This window comes from Solanum stenotomum, chromosome 4, assembly GCF_019186545.1.
Source record: "Solanum stenotomum isolate F172 chromosome 4, ASM1918654v1, whole genome shotgun sequence".
Lineage (NCBI taxonomy): Eukaryota > Viridiplantae > Streptophyta > Magnoliopsida > Solanales > Solanaceae > Solanum > Solanum stenotomum.
Genome location: NC_064285.1, coordinates 1,955,265 through 1,971,691, shown reverse-complemented (window position 1 = coordinate 1,971,691; position 16,427 = coordinate 1,955,265). Strand labels below are relative to the sequence as shown.

General features: G+C 35.9%; 3 protein-coding genes across 6 annotated transcripts; 2 read left to right on the top strand and 1 right to left on the bottom strand.

The window, feature by feature from the left end:
- Window positions 1–3,054: 3,054 nt before the first annotated feature.
- Window positions 3,055–4,717, top strand: LOC125862948 (cytoplasmic 60S subunit biogenesis factor REI1 homolog 1-like; the record flags this gene model as incomplete). The annotated part of the gene is made up of 4 exons (XM_049543072.1): window positions 3,055–3,672; window positions 3,759–3,928; window positions 4,092–4,310; window positions 4,390–4,717. Coding segments are annotated over 4 exons (1,167 nt in total), but the record flags the coding sequence as incomplete, so codon positions are not given.
- A 1,256-nt stretch (window positions 4,718–5,973) lies between these two features.
- Window positions 5,974–11,058, top strand: LOC125862503 (uncharacterized). Of its 4 annotated transcripts, XM_049542590.1 has the most exons (4): window positions 5,974–6,113; window positions 8,413–9,387; window positions 10,406–10,442; window positions 10,717–11,057. In XM_049542590.1, the coding sequence occupies exons 2-3, from the start codon at window positions 8,525–8,527 to the stop codon at window positions 10,440–10,442; spliced, it is 900 nt and encodes a 299-aa protein (XP_049398547.1). In that variant the 5' UTR covers window positions 5,974–6,113; window positions 8,413–8,524; the 3' UTR covers window positions 10,717–11,057. The 4 variants fall into 4 exon arrangements, with proteins under 4 accessions (XP_049398547.1, XP_049398545.1, XP_049398546.1 ...); XM_049542588.1 differs by lacking the exon at window positions 10,406–10,442 and having other exon boundaries at window positions 10,717–11,058; XM_049542589.1 differs by lacking the exons at window positions 5,974–6,113; window positions 10,406–10,442 and having other exon boundaries at window positions 8,329–9,387; window positions 10,717–11,058.
- Window positions 11,059–11,274: 216 nt separating this feature from the next.
- On the bottom strand, window positions 11,275–15,977 carry LOC125863208 (transcription initiation factor TFIID subunit 10). The gene is made up of 6 exons (XM_049543377.1): window positions 15,583–15,977; window positions 15,439–15,503; window positions 14,232–14,294; window positions 12,977–13,034; window positions 12,864–12,914; window positions 11,275–11,744 (listed from the first exon to the last, which is right to left on the bottom strand). Exons 1-6 carry the CDS (start codon window positions 15,679–15,681, stop codon window positions 11,664–11,666), a joined length of 417 nt encoding a protein of 138 aa, XP_049399334.1. The 5' UTR covers window positions 15,682–15,977; the 3' UTR covers window positions 11,275–11,663.
- Window positions 15,978–16,427: the final 450 nt, after the last annotated feature.

Sequence of the window (16,427 nt, the reverse complement as noted above, 5' to 3'; positions counted from 1 at the left end):
TTCTGGATTTATATATATGCGAGTCAAAGTTATTAGGTTTTGTCTAATCTATAAGTATAATTGTAGCTCCGTCCCATGTAGAACCACAATATTTTTTCTTCTTGATTTTGAGACATTTTTGTTAGGAGGAGATATGCATACAAATGTTGGAATAGATTTTAGTTTGTATTAGCTACATATCTTTCCACATAAGATTAATTTTCAAAATTACAATTTTTTTTATCCCACAATGTACATTGTGATCTAATATTCAGTGGAACAGTTAGTTAGATTTGCTACTTCTTTTTCCTTTTTTTTTGGCAATTTTTTATATTTTCATGTACGATAAACGATAGTAATGTACAAATGAGCAATATATCATATAAAAGATTGTTGATCCCACTAGTAATAGAGATAGGTAGATATAATATTAAATCGACCCATATACTCTCGTTTTGACATTCTTCACTTATATAGTAAAACTCAATATAGGATCTTTTAGAGTTTTTTTGTGATTGTAATGTCAGTATTAAGATAGGTAAATATTTTTATTTATTTTTTGTTTAAAAGAAAGATAGGTAAATATAGTATTAAAGTGACCTACAAACTCTCGTTAGACACTATGAGTATGGATTTTACACTCTTATCCTCTTTTTGCATATTAACCCCTCATTTCTTCCCTAAACTTCACCCTCTTATTCAATTTCTCTTTTATTAGTTGCATTTTTTTTAAGATAAGTCGAGACTCTTGCTAGGATTAAAAAAAAAAAATTAAGCAAATTTGGTTAATTACTCTTTCATCCTTCCATGGTGAGTTTTTTCTAAGCCAATTTTGTCAATGGACTAAGTAGGCATTTAAACATAAAAAATGTGATCTTTTAAAAAAAAGTATAATATTTGAAAAAATAGTTGAAAAAGATTGTTTGAAAGTTGTAATTGCATTTGTATATGTATTTAACTTGAAAAAAAGTTAGAAGTTTTGTGAGTGTAAGAAAATTTTCACTTGAAACCCCCTGAGAGTCGTTTGATAGTTGATTAAAGTTATGCATGTAATAGTAATTTTATACATGTAGGATTATGTGAGTTTCTAAATTGCAAATCAGACACCGTATTAATTTTATACATGAGTAATTTAGCTCCTAATTAGTTACCAAACGTGGTACTATTACTTATACCTGATTTAGTGTCTACATAACTTATCTTCAAACCAACTACTGAGTACCGAACGACGTCTAAGTTTATCCCAATATTTTTTTGGTCTAAATTTCAATTCTTCTAAAATTTAGGGAAAATTTGGAATAAACATAAGATGTGAGCACTTTGTGATATTAGGCCTAAATATTGACCGCCTAGCGGCCTCGCCTCCTTCAAAGCATTTTGTGATACAAACCCTTACACGCAGCGTTACAAGTATATATAAAGAANTTGTATGTGTGTTTAAAAAATCAATCTTTTCAGAACCCAGTAAAGAAAAATGATTCTGTTGAGCACCATGAGGTCTCGAGTTCAAATCACAGTAGAGATAAAACACTAGGTGATGATGGATAGAATTACCTAATTTTGGCTTAAACCTTGTATTTGTGTTAGAAAGATTCAATCTTTTCAGAACCCAGTAAAGAAAAATAATTGTGTTGAGCACCATGAGGTCTCGAGTTTAAATCGCAGTAGAGATAAAACACTAGGTGATAATGGATAGAGTTACCTAGTACTTGTTGTAGGTGGGAGGTGGTAGATGTTTTGTGGAGGTGCCTGTGAGCTGGTCCGTATACCACGGTTATCAGAAAAAAGAAGAATTGTAGATTGAAACCCATAAACTAGAAATTGTAAACTTGGATGCACCTCAGCCTCAACTAATTAATACTTGCCGTCTTTCATCAAATAGGACTTTATCCATCAAGGTGTAGATAGTTGTAACAAATAAAGTAGCTTTTTTTTTTGCTCCTGCTGGGAAAAACTATGCCCTTCCCTTAGCCCTCTGTCTGGGAAACCAAAGGATGAAGGGGTTCAGTTGTCACCATGTGCTAAGAATCGAGAGGGGTAAATATTACACTTGATGTCACGCGGAGAGCTTCTCCAAGTCCACAGCTGGTGTATTATCAGTTTTGGATCAGTTAGGTGGATGAAGTAGAGATGAACATTAGGAATATGAAGATCACGAGAACATATGATTGTAAAAATATTGGCAGTTGCTTAGAGGAAATTTTATAAGTACAGAGGGTGCTTTTGATTTGAATCATTTGATGATTCCAATTTAATTTTTCTGTAGTTAGAGGTTCTTCTGGTAGAGCACTATTTTGTGAAGTAAGCGTGAAGATTAGTAATTCGAGAGGGTATAGATGCTAGAGTAAAAGATAAGAAGGACCTGGATTTTTTGTAGGGTGGGGGGGGAGGCTTACTCAATTTTAAGCTGATAATGTGAAGTTCAGTATGTCATGACTTATGTAGTTGTAAGTTGATTATTGGGATGGGATTTATTATGGTAAGTAGTAAAAGAGTGTGGAGCATGATATGTGGGTTAGGAACAAAAGAACTGATATTAAAGTGAAGAAGGGTTGAGTGTCAGACTCATTGTGTGTCAAGTTTTGAACTATGCACAGCTGGCAATGGAGGATTTCTTGCTTATCAGAAGGGATTGGGGGGAGGGGAGGGTTTGACATACTCTTGTCTTACAAATGTGACACCTTCCTCCTTATCTTTTTAACTCGAAAGGATAAATTTCTAGTTTGGTTTTGTTGGGGAAATGACATATTGTTACCCTTTATACTTGGTGACAGAAAAATGGAAGTCATATTTGATGCTTCATAGGATTTTTTTTCTTTTTATATCTCTGGTTTCGTTACTGAAATCCCACATATCACTGGCCTCTTTACCTATTATTTTCATAGGCCAGGAAGAGTATGAGTCTGGTAAAGGAACCTGTGTCCAATTGATATTTTTCAACTGAATGCTACCTCACTAGGGACTTTAGTTCATGTATCATTCATCAAAGCTTAGGATTGATGACTATATATGTCTACATCTCTTCCATATGGTTTGTTATGGAATGGCTTCATGGTAAGTATGCAGAATTGATGTTTTTGCTCTCATGCATGGTTTTTTCAGGTCGCAGGAGTTCCTGGAGTGAGAGAGACTATTTTTCTAGCCAGACAGGCTGCACTTGCAGAAGAGAAGGAAAAGTTAAGTGAAACTCCATTGCTATATGTCTGTGGTCTGTGTGACAAAGAGTATAGAAGCTCCAAGGCTCATGCTCAGCATCTGAAATCTAAAACTCACCTAGCGCGGGCTTCTCAACGACCAGGTCATCCTAATGAGAATAGTGTTACAATCAAGCCGTTTCTACGCCACCCTCGAAATGAAACTTCACGCAAGGCTAAAGAGGATATTGAGGAGAATGATGAAAGTGATGAAAGTGAATGGGAGGAGGTTGATCCAGATGAAGAGATGATTAGTGAAGCCACTGATTCTTTAACAGACTTGAAGATGAATGAGCATACATCTAATGGCAATATGGATGAAGATAGTGATGATGAATACGTTGGAAACTTAGACCCATCGTGTTGCTTCATGTGTGATAAAGAACACAAGACCATTGAGAGCTGCATGATTCACATGCACAAGAATCATGGATTCTTCATACCTGATGTTGAGTATCTGAAGGATCCCAAAGGGTTCCTTACTTACCTTGGTCTCAAGGTAGAATATGTGCTTCCTCTAGACTTTTTTCCAGCCTTCCTTAACCATTTTCTGTGTTCATGATCTTTTTCTTTTTTCCTGTACAGGTTAAAAGGGATTTCATGTGCTTGTATTGCAACTACAGATGTCTACCTTTCAACAGTTTAGAAGCCGTTCGGAAGCATATGGAAGCTAAGAATCATTGCAGAGTGCATTATGGTGATGGTGATGATGATGAAGAAGCTGAATTAGAAGAGTTTTATGACTATAGCAGCAGGTATAATTTCTGACATGATTGCTTTCGATGTAATTTGGGTAGGATGAGTGTAGTAAGCTCTATATTCTTTTCAAGAAAAAAACAATTTAGGTAGGATGTGTATAGTTAAGCTCTGTAGTCTCTACCTTCTGTTATTGCTTCTGAAACTTCTCTTCGGTTGTAGCTTTGTTGATGAAACTGGGAAACAGCTCATTTCATCAGATGACACAGGCAACAGTGTGGAACTTGGAAGTGGTGGATCTGAGCTCATAATAACAAGAAGAAATAATGATGGGAGATCTGTTAGGACTCTTGGATCAAGAGAGTTTTTGCGATACTACCGACAGAAACTGAGGCCTACACGGACCAATGATGTGGCTATAAGTGCTGCATTAGCGGCAAGGTATGTATTTGATTTGTTCAAAAGTGTCCATTTCAGCACCTCAAAACTGTTATTTGAGCAAAACACCCTTTCCTTCCAGGTACCGAAGCATGGGTCTTGCAACTGTGCAGTCAAGAGAGCAAATGGTTAAGTTGAAGGTGTTGAGAGCCATGAACAAGTCTGGTGTGGAGATTATGCGCAGTAAGATTGGCATGAAAAGCAACGTCATTCGTAACCTCCCTAAGAATATACCATATTAGTCCTTTCGATAGTAATATTAGTCTTCTTGTAAGAGATTGTTTGGTATTTCTGTTATTCCAACTTGTGTAATTCCTCATACTTTACTTTTTGGTTTGTATTGTCATATAGATTGTTTGGAAGTGACTTTTATATCTATTTCTAGTCCTGTTACGGTCAATTCACCAGGAGGATCGCGTTCCCAATTTGATATCGTGTTACAGGGCATGTCTAATCTTTTTGCTGCTACAACGTTGGCTATATGCAAAAACTCGAACACTCCTAGTTCTAGAAGGTACATGAGTCTATTTTGTTTGAATTCCTTCGACCTGATTCTCTCAAGTGCTTTAGTATACCCTTAATTATAGGTCTTGTTTGAATTTCTTCGACCTGATTCTCTCAAGTGCTTTAGTATACCCTTAATTATAGGTCTTGTTTGAATTCCTTCGACCTGATTCTCTCAAGTGCCTTAGTATACCCTTAATTATAGGTCTCGAAGCTCGAATAAGGAAATTTCATTTTTATAGCAAGTCATATGTCACACACCTACCCCCTCTTGCTTTACTACATGTTGACCATCTCTTTTATAATAGCCTTACTTTATAGCAACTATAAAATGATTTTGAATTTTATTATCCTTAAAGTTGCTATTAGTCTAAGAGTAGGACTCTAGTATACACTTTTTTTTTAATCTTCCACACTATGTTTGATATCCACAAGTTCAACTAAATTCAGATTCGTACTGAAAAGTTTCATATTAGGGAATAAATTCTAACAAATGTGATTCTGTACCAGAGGATTCGAAGACTCTAGTACACACTTAATTAGTGGCAAAACAAAAAGAAATTATTCTTCTTTTTATGGATTTCCCCAACAAATAAGTGACATTTTTCTAATTATGTGGAATAAGCCTAAACAAGTTTTGACTTTGCTTAAATAAGTGTGACTAATTAACATGGTAGCCCAATTTTTCTAGCTTTTCTTGACAATAGACAATTTTATTATTAGTATCAAAACATGACAAGTTATGTCAAATCAAAAAAATGACTTAGTATATTCTAATATTCTTCCAAAAAGATTAGATCGAAATGGAGGTGTGAAAAGAAATATATATATATTTTAAAAATAAATTAATCTAAATGACTGTTCACCTAATCACTTAAATTATAAATAAAATGAATGTATATTTTAATTTCTTAAAAAAAAATTATTTAGTGTTTGATATCCACGTTGAATTCGGCTAATTAGGAATAAAGGCGTAAGGTGCTCCATAACAAAAGGTCCAGAGACACTCTTACTTGATAAGGACGAAAAACTACTTACCACTCCAACAATCTTTGTTGGTAACAACTGCTTTATTACGGATAGAAAAACCGTTTTCGAAATACCGTTAATTATATTTATATCTCAAATTAAAAGAAATAGAAACACTTAACCTAGCTATGTAGAACTTTATTTTACTTGACTTTTCCATTTCACTTTTCTTTTTTCAAGATAATCAACATATAAATACATTATTCTATATTTTTTTGCTCTTTACCCTTCAATCTTCTTTTGGCTGTTCTTGATTTCTTACAAATTACTCAGGTTTGATCCACCCCCTTAAAAAAAATTGTTCTTTTTCTCTATGGGTATTTTAGATTAGTTTGAATGATCCATTAGTGTTTTCAGTTTCTGTATTGGGTTGACTTTTTTTCGATAAAAATTGAATCTTTCTTGGTCAAAATTGATCTTTTTGGGGTTTTTTATGTTAAAGATTGATTTATCTGTTTACAGCACTTGATGTTGAAATTTTGGTATTTGGGGCATACCCTTTATCTGGTTTTGATTTTTCTATTTGGTGGCCTCTTTTGTTCCTTTGTGAATTGGTGAAATGATGCAGTGAGAAATGGGTACTCCTTATATTGAAGTTTATTATTAATCTGATAGTTAAGTATAGGTGTAGAAGAGAAAGAGAGGAAGTTAGAAATTGAAAGATAGTCTCTTGTACTTGGATTATTGCACTTTTATGGTGTAGTTACTGTTCCTTTTTTCAGAATGCTTTGTCATGCTTTCTATCGTATATTGTTATGATCCCTTCACTTTGTTATTTCCTTTCTGATATGCTTTTCGTTGAGCTGAGGGTCTATTGAAAACGTCTCTACCTCCCAAAGTAGGGAGTTAAGGTCGGGGTATACGCTACGCTCCCCAGACATCACTTGTGGGATGACACTAGGTATGTTATTGTTGTTGTTGTAGAGATTGAAAGATAGAGAGGAAGTTAGGTTTAATTCCTAGCAGAGGCAAAAACGCCATGTGATTTCTTTCTATATGTCCAAGCCTTGGTTGATAGAGTTATCCGGTACTTGGGTTGGTGGGAGGTTGCAAGTGCTTGTAGTCGAGGTGTGTGCAAGCTGGAGAGTGTATAGAATGGGAAGTCCTCGTATAAGAGGTATAGAGAATCTAAAAGAATATGATTATCTACGAGGTACATCCATTCGTCTATACTAATTGAGATCTCATGGCTGCACCAAAGATATACAAAAAATAAAAGATTGCCTCGATATAAATGTATTTTCTATCTTCTCAAAAGTTCTCCTATTCCTTTTCTTTAGAATAATTAATGCAGCACCAAGAAGCAGCTGTCAAAAGTATTTTAAAAAAAACCAGAACTATATTCCTTCTATTTTAAAGGGAATCTATGAGATTTATCACTGGTTCAGTATCATTTACATAGCTCTGTTTACACCAAAATAAAACAAAAGCAAGCAATTCATTTTGATCTTCTGTATAGAATTTCCTTTGTCTACAAAATATTTGGAGTTTCTTTCTCTCTAAATAGTCCACCAAATGCATGTTGGGATAGTTTGGAATTCGTTCCTTTTTGTTTTTCGAATAATTCGAAAGCTCACTTATATGTCCCGTGCTCCAGTTAAGTTCCACCATGTTAAGAATCGTCCCCTTTGAATGTCATGTGTTAAGCTTGCTTCTTGAGCAACGAAACAGGTAAAATATGCCACTTTATATGGAGCACTGGTTTTCCAATTTAACATCCATGGCCAAAAAAATCTTTTCTCTCCAACCACCGTCTCGCTGAACTGTAAGAGCCCAAGGAGCAATATCTCAAGCTCTGCATCTTTTCCGCGCGTGAAGTTCCAATTGAGATTGAGTATTACATCCTTGACTATAGCTGGCATCATCAAACGTACGCGGAACATGTTCAAAAAAGTTTCCCACAACTAGGTAGCGACCTGGCAATGCAACAAGAGGTGCTTTAAATCTTTCCCGCACATGTGACGCATTCACGCATCCTATCCCTTCTCTTTCTCAGATTTTCAGTTGTGACAATAGCCCCTCTTGCTGCCTACAAGTCATGTCATTCTCCTGGAATAATGAGTACAAGTATCTGATTTGTCCGCATTTGAGTTCAATAGTTGATCATTTGGTATTTTGATGTACAATTATTTTTAATACCGAATCTTCTTATAAAGAATCAATATTTGCATCTTCTTGAGGAAGTTTTTCCATACTTTTATTTTAGTTGCTTGTGATTGAAAAAGATAAATTGATGGTGAGTATTATGAGGTGAAAATGGCACAATGTATTGAGGAGATGACATTTTGGTACAGAGAAGTCATATAAGGATCTCTTTACCTTTTACTCAATTACATTTTAATTCTCTTTTTTTTGATAAGTTGCAATTCATGATGAATCAATTGTCTGCCTCCAGAGTTTAATAGCTTTCACTGATTCGCTTACTCTTCTTTTAGTTTCTATCTTTCTTTTTGTTTTTTGCTTAATGGTTCTGAGACATTTTTTCTCTTCTGCCCTGTGAGTTCAGGCTTGTTTTAGTGAAATGTTTGTGTACTCATATTATACTGTTGCTTTTGTTTGCATAATTTCACAGTTAGTCATCTCGATATTATTTGATCCTGATCATAGGAAGGGAGATGCTGCATGCTGACAGGAAGCTGGTCTTTAATCTCTCCCATCATTGAAACTTCAGACTGAAAGGAGTTATGAAAAAGATTTCTATGGAGGAGGTGGAGCTGTATACCAATTGGGATGATGTGTTCTGTCCCATTTGCTTGGACTTCCCTCACAATGGCGTTCTCCTCCAGTGCTCATCTTATGACAAGGGTTGCAGGCCTTTTTTGTGTGACACGGATCATTTGCATTCCAACTGTCTAGAACGTTTCAAACAAGCACATCGGGTGATAGCTCGTTCACCATCACTTTCGATAGCCAATGAGAGAGAAGATGTGATAAAATCGGAGGTGAACAGCTGGTCTGCCTGCCCCTTGTGTAGGGGAGAAGTTACTGGATGGGTTGTTGTTGAGAAGGCTCGCGTACATCTCGATGTCAAGGAACGCTGTTGTGAAGAGGATAAATGTAGATTTAAAGGTACCTATGTGGAACTTCAGAAACATGCTAAACTTGACCACCCTCATGCACGCCCCTCAAAAATAGATCCTGCTCGACAGATTGATTGGGATAACTTTCAGCAGTCCTCTGAAATAATAGACGTCTTGAGTACTATACATGCAGAAGTTCCCCGAGGTGTTGTTTTAGGTGATTATGTGATTGAATATGGACATGATAATTCTGATGATGAATTTGAGAATTTCCCTTCAGCGGAAGGAAACTGGTGGAGATCATGTATCTTGTATCAAGTATTTAATAACTTTAGGACGTCTAGAAACAGAAGAAGATCTAGAGTTAGTAATGCAAGAAGAGGAAACCGCCATTTGGGTTATGATGCTTCAAACTCTGATGAGAGTTCTGTGACATCTGTAGAATATGTAGACTATGGGGTTGAGGAGCTTGAGGATGGTTTTGTAAGGATTGCTGGCCTCCCAAGGAGAAGAGCTGATAGTCGCAGGTCAGTAACTTCTAGACAGATGGCCTTCATTTTCATATGCACTACATTTTTTTTACGCTCATCTTGATTTGAGGATGTTTTAGCCACTGCAAAATGTGAGAATCCATTATTGTAGATCTCTATTCTCTTGTTGGACTGCCACCTCAAATCAAGCTTTTATTGCGGCATGCTCTAGATCAACGGCTCCCTATTCCCTTCTTCAATTGTGATTCCCCAGGCCCTTGTGTTGCTTCTTGTGAAGAGAGGGTCAAACTAACTGCACCCCACGTTATATGTTTTCTGAGCAGATTATTCACACATTTTGATGCATTAGATATTCTTTCTATGATTCTTATAAACTTTTCTGAGTTTTTCAGTCAAGTGCTAACCTTCTTCTGCCTCGTAAATCGTGTTCAACGGAAACATTTGACTGTCCGTCATTTGTTATGGTAATCTGTTTTTAATATATCTGACTAACAGTAGGATGATACACTGTTAACCTTTCAATACTGAACCAGTTACTAATCTAACAGTAGTTCACCAATTTGGGGAAGAGGTGTTAGACAGGACATGGGACACTTGCAGAGCTTACCGAGGACATGATCCTAGTTAGGAAGATATGGAGGTCGAAGACTAGGGTAAAAGTTTAGTAGGTAGTTGAGCGTTGTCTAGTCTCCCCTATCAGTAGTGTTTGTTATTAGTCGCATACTACCTTGTTACATTTTGTTTCCCTTGCTTCGGTTGCCCATATTATGTGTTGTTGCTACTGTTTCTCTTCTCCATTATGTTCAACGTGATTGCTTCATTATTATATCGTCCTTTTCATTCTTGATTTTATTATGCTTTACTTGAGCCGGGAGTTTATCAAAAACAATCTCTCTACCTTCACAAGGTAGGGGTAGGGCTGCATACACACCACCCTTCTCTAACCCCACTTGTGGGATTACTCTACATATGTTATTGTTGATAGTGTCTCTGTTGTTAATGTTCAGTCTGATTCACAACTTTTTATTTTTTTCATGCTTCCTTTGTGGCACAGTTCTCGAAGACAACGTTCCCGCTTCTATGACAATTAGGTAAGTACTTCAACTGAAATCCTCCACCACCATCTCCACCCCCACATAATGGTCTATTGGACATGGATTATTTTCCTTGAAGATATCTTAATTAGAATTAGGTGCAGGAACAACACTTGATCTGGCTTGCACCTGGAAAAGGATCCCTGTATTCCCCCTTTTCCCTTCCCTTCCCCATCCTTCAATGGTTCACCCCAACTATGATGGTTGCTTCCCGTTGCTCCAGTAATTAGATTGTTCTTACTGGTGTTTTTTTTTTTTTTGCATGTTCTAGGAATAATAAGGATCAACTGGAAAGAGTGGAGCGTATCTTTCGTTCACCTGAAAACTAGCAATTACTTATCAAGCTCTTGTGTTCATGGTGAACTAGCGCCCACGATATGAGAAGGGAAAGGTTAAATCTCTTCGTTTAGTTGTGGTGCAAACGATTGTAAGTGTGATGCTTGCCCGTGATAAAGTGAAGGCTTCATAGATAGTCTTTAGACAATTTAACTTTTGTAAACATAACGTTTCGAATGGATTTTATTGTTTTCTTTTGTAGACTGCTACTGCTTTAGATCCTTCAGAAATTTGCAAAAAGAGTAAATATTAACTTCCTATTTTGTTCATAGTGTGAATATTGCATTTTGTACAATAATGATGTATATATTGATAGTTAACTTTGGTGAATGATCTTCATTTTGATGCAAATAAAAAAAACATCTCCTGGATGACCGCAAATAAAAGAGACATTTAGCGATAAGTTTACGCGCTTGTTTGGAAGGATCGTTTATTAAAGTGTAATTCACGATACATAAAATATTCAGCCAGAGCTGTTCGTGTAGACGTCATGTTTCAGCTACCACAATAGTGTATTCCATCAGAAATAAGATGCAACCAAACATGTCTGGTCTACATTAAAGAAGAAGTGAGACAACCCAATTAGACAAAATAAAGTACATTCATCAGCAAGTTCAAAGCAAATTTAAACATTCAAACCAGTTATCGACATCACCCCCGTTGCTACCACGAAAGGAATCTCGAAACAAGCAATCTATCAATGGTGGCAACTACAGTTAACATTGGTAAGTTGAGTGAATCAGATATATAGAGATACATAGTAGTCAAGAGTTGTATCCTCCAATACATATATAGCTTTTGAGAAATCAAGAGGATGACAATGCAACGACCTCACAACCATCAGATTTATGTGATCACAGAGATTTGTTAGCAGGCATTACATCATTCCTCTCTTGAAGCAGGATCTAACCCGGCAGACGGGCTATCAGCAAAGTAATCTTGATGTTTGACGTTTACACCATACTGCAATGCAAATCAAAGGTTACGGGGAACTAAAGTAAGCAAAGTTGAAACACTAATATGCAAAGAATATCGCGGAAGTGATAAAAATATTGACATCACAAGGACAACCTTTGGAGAGGAGGAAACAAGAGAGGTTCTACAGGGATGGAGAACACCTTACTACCCACGAGAACATGTATTTTGCTTCTAAATAATTTTGGAGCATACATAAGGTCCGGTCCCAGTTGGTATAGATGATTTAGTAGCTCTTTGTAGAGAATCACATTTTTAAATGTGAGATTACTTTTTATACACCCATGGTATTATGCCCGATTGCATCGATTAAATCATTACCTTAACAAAAATTAAAATTTAAAGAAGGATCTATAGACCAAGAACTTTATGTCAACAAAGGCAGCCCAGTGCACAAAGCATCTCGCGTTAGCAGGGTTTGGGGAAGGGTCGAGCCCAAGAGGGTGTGATGTAGACAATCTAACCTAATGCAAGCATTAGTAGTTGCTTCCATTGCTCGAGCTTGTGACCAATAGGTCACATGGAGACAACTTTACCGTTTGCTTCAAACAATGTATCACTTCTTTTATATCGGTGTGTCCGGATCCACTTGCGTGCATCTCGACTATTCTACATGTACTTGCTACCACCCACCAGCATAGGTAACAGGTAAATATACCCAACAAGGCTTAAATAGATGGGAAAAATCATCTAGTTTTTTCTTGTTTCCGCGGGAATTTGAACCGGAAACCTCATTGGTTCTCCCACTTCATCGACCACTAGGTCACAATGCTACATTATGAATCACTTTTCAAGTTCACATAGGAAAATGCCACATCAAGCCGTGATCAACCAGCAGAATGCAGATTCTGCTAAAACCGCTTATGCATAGGCTTCATCCTTATTTCTTGATCATCTTGTCACTATCTCTAATATACTCACTGTACACAACTATTTAATTAGAAAAACACATTTAGAAAGAAAAAAGTAAAAACAAGTATACCACTTCAACAAAGAACTATTGGTCAAAAGCATTATACAGGAGACTGCTTACAGAATAAATAAGATGAAATTACAATGATTAAAAACTTTTTATTATTTTTTGATAGGCCAGCAAAGAATGATTACCTCTCGTAGAGATTTTGAAAGATCATCCATTGTCAAGGTAAGGCGTTTGTCCTGCTAAAACAGAGTTAGAACCAATAAACATAAGAAAATGAAAAGAGAAATAGGTGAAGTACCTTTTGCTGCTTATCTCTTTTGTCCTTGACAATAGTTGACTGCCTTGCCTTGCAATGTCTGCATTACGTGAAAAATAAGATAGTTAATCTAATAGAAACTCGGTTTCCAAGAAACATAAACCAAGAATTTCAAAATTCAACTATATTTCTTGTCTCAACACAAAAAATGAGGGTCTGTTTATCCTGGTCTACCCACAACTCATCAACTTTCCTTCCTTCAACCACTGTCATCTTGTTGTCTCAACCATATTTCTAGTCTCTACACAGAATACCAACGGGGATACCCCTTGCTCCTGATATATCCTCATCTTTTATCGACCTTCCTGCCTTTAACCACTGGCATTATGTTGTTTCGCGCTATTGGAATGGCTCCTTTTAATAAATATCCATTTTTTCCGAAACATGAAGGATTCAGAAGAGACCATTCACAAACTCTTAATTCTTTCTTCCTATGAAAAAGCCATACTCTATCCTCAAAAGACTCACAATTCAAACCTAACTTAATCCACGATTCATTTGTAAATGTCTTTCTAAATCCTTGATCAATCACAGCATTTCATGAGTTTTACTTTCATTTCGACTATTGAAGGCAAAATAGTGAGTAAAGTGAGGCATTCACGAAATCTTGAGTCTACAACGAAACAAAACACTACTGATTTGCCACAGTTGAGAAGATCTACTACAATCCATTAGAAACATTAGGAAAAGGAAGTTCAGAGAAAGTTGGATGCTTTGTTATTTTTAATCATATATTCTGAAACAAGGTCTTTCTACATGTTTACTTAAGTCGTATCTTAGTGTCTTTATATTGTATTTTTCTGTTTCTTTGTCTCTTTTCTAAAATTTTGGGGTGTCACAGTAATCTCCTGAGGTAGTACTATTATTGCACTAACAATAGAGAATTTCAGGTGTTGTATTTTTGGTAGTGTAGTCTAGTTTGGATTGGAGTCTTTGAAAATAAAACAAGATTGGATTCTAAAATTACCGACTTAATGTTTCTAATTCATTAGAGACGAACCAAAAAAAGTTTTTTTAATTTTTTTGAGGTTTGGGGGGAGGGTGACTACTCGGACACTTAACAGTTGGAAGTATCATACAATGACAAACACTTAGACAGGCACAACACAACAATTGCATTGAAGCCTCGAGAGTAAGGGACAATCAATGAGCAATATGCCGAAGAATTAGCAACATACTTAACATAAGATGGAGGCGGAAACAAAATTCAAGAAACATAAATAATTAATAAACATACTGGAGAGCATCAGTGGCAACATCTGCAATAAACTTCTGTGTAGCAACTGCCACCAACCTTATTCTGCATATCCAAAGGAGAAACTCAATATAACAATACAGTGTTTAAAACTGATAACTTAAGATAAACCAGCCATCACTTTCAAAAGAAACATCAAATGCTACAATACTAAAATTTACAACTAGTAAAAAGGCAAGTACCAACCCAATTCACATATAAATAAATTTTACTTGAATCAACAGCTAAACCAGAAAAATAAAAAACGATCAAAACAAAAACAGTTCTTAAAGCAGAGAATACTATCGCTTAGTCACTGTTTGATTATTATGAGTATAAAGATATTCAGCTACTTGCTCATCTAATTGTTCTAAAAATGGGTATTGCCTTGCGGCTCCACCAACAACCCACCAAGATGGTATATTATTGTTTACTGATGCAGGTTTACAGGTGGATACTAGACTGGCAAGTATTGGTGTTGCAGCTTTGGAAAGCCTTGGGAAACTGATTCAGGCCCATGTTTCCCCAATCCAGTTTGTGGGAAAAGCTATCTGTTGAAGCACTTGCTATAAGAATGGCTCTTGAACGTACAATCAGGAACGATTGGAAGGATGTGAAAATTCTATTGGAAGCAAAGAGTGTTATTGATATGATTCAGAAAAAAGTTTACTACCTCATGGGAGATAGAAGTGACTTGTGAAGACATTTGGAAACTATAAACTTTGCTTGATCATGTAGACTTTGTTCATATTCCTAGAAGTCTAAACAAAACTAGCACATAATTTAGCTAAATTTTCTACCACTTCGTTGAAGGAAATATCTTGGGAGGACTTCCTCCCAAGCTGGATTGTAAATCATTATATAGGCACCTTTGCCCAATTTATTTGTTTGCTGCAGTAACATAATATCTCCCTTTGACCGCCCCAGGGCTCAGCTCACTTGGCAAAAGTGTAGAGCTTTCGCTACACCAAGCAAACTAAACCTAGTATTTAAGTGGAGAAGGATTGAGGAGCGCGTCCATCATATTCGAGTTTCAAAGACTATGGTTGGCTCAAGACAGCCACAGAGGATAAACCTAGTGAAAATAGTTCTAGATAAACACAGAAAATCATTATCTTCCTTTTGAGCAATCGAAACAATTTTTCTATAACTAATCTAAGCAGGCTAAATTGCAGAAACATCAACACAAGAATGGGAACAAGGTACATACAATCGAACGTCAGGACATTGAAATCCACTTTTACCCAAGTAATGCTCCACTAATTCATCAGGAATCTGATCAAAAGCGTTAACCTTCATAAATACAACATAAAATTGATCTCGCCTATAAGAAAAAGGGCAAAAAGCAGCTCACAGTGGGAGTATAGTCCATTAAGGAGGCAAGGAAATCGGCTAGAACAGCATCATCCTCGTGTCTTCCTTCACTTGTTTGCTGACCTTGACTTTGGTTCATCTTCACCGTAGAAACAGAGTCAACGGAGGATCGACGGCGGTCGGAGTTTCAATTTCGCCGGAGGAAAATTGGGGAAGATGGAAGTATTTTTATGCTTTTACTTTGAGAAGGAATGGAAGAAGAAATTGAAGAAAATATTATTATAGAAATACTATAGTTTTGTAATTATTTTTCTAAAATTCAAAATTATTTTTTCTCCTTTATTGTGAAAAAAAATAAACCCAAAATAGAGGGGAAAATTGCATTTTTGTTAAGTGAAAGTCGTTAGCGGAGAAAGGTATATTTGTTTCACCTAGCTAACGTTAATGATATTTGTGTAAAAAAAAAACGAATGACATTACATTTTATTTTTTCTCTATTGAACCTAACGCGATTAAAATCCACAGTGAAGCATATATACTCATAATCACTTCTCTTAACCACTTTATTCTTCTCTATGATAGAAGATTAAAATGAATTATATTATTGTTTGCTAAACGGCTTTGATATTATTTGGTAACTAATTTAATTACAATAGAATTGAGTAACTTTAGTTGGTACGTCAAATGATTTGGCAAGCGCGACTTATAAATCACATTTCACAAATATGACTTAAATTACATTTGATTAGTATCACTTATAAATAACATTAGATAAACATAACTTATAAATCACATTCAAATAATAGCTCAATTAAGATATCATGTTCGAAAAATACGACTCATATATCACATTTGACAAGTACGATCTATAAATCGCATGAATAA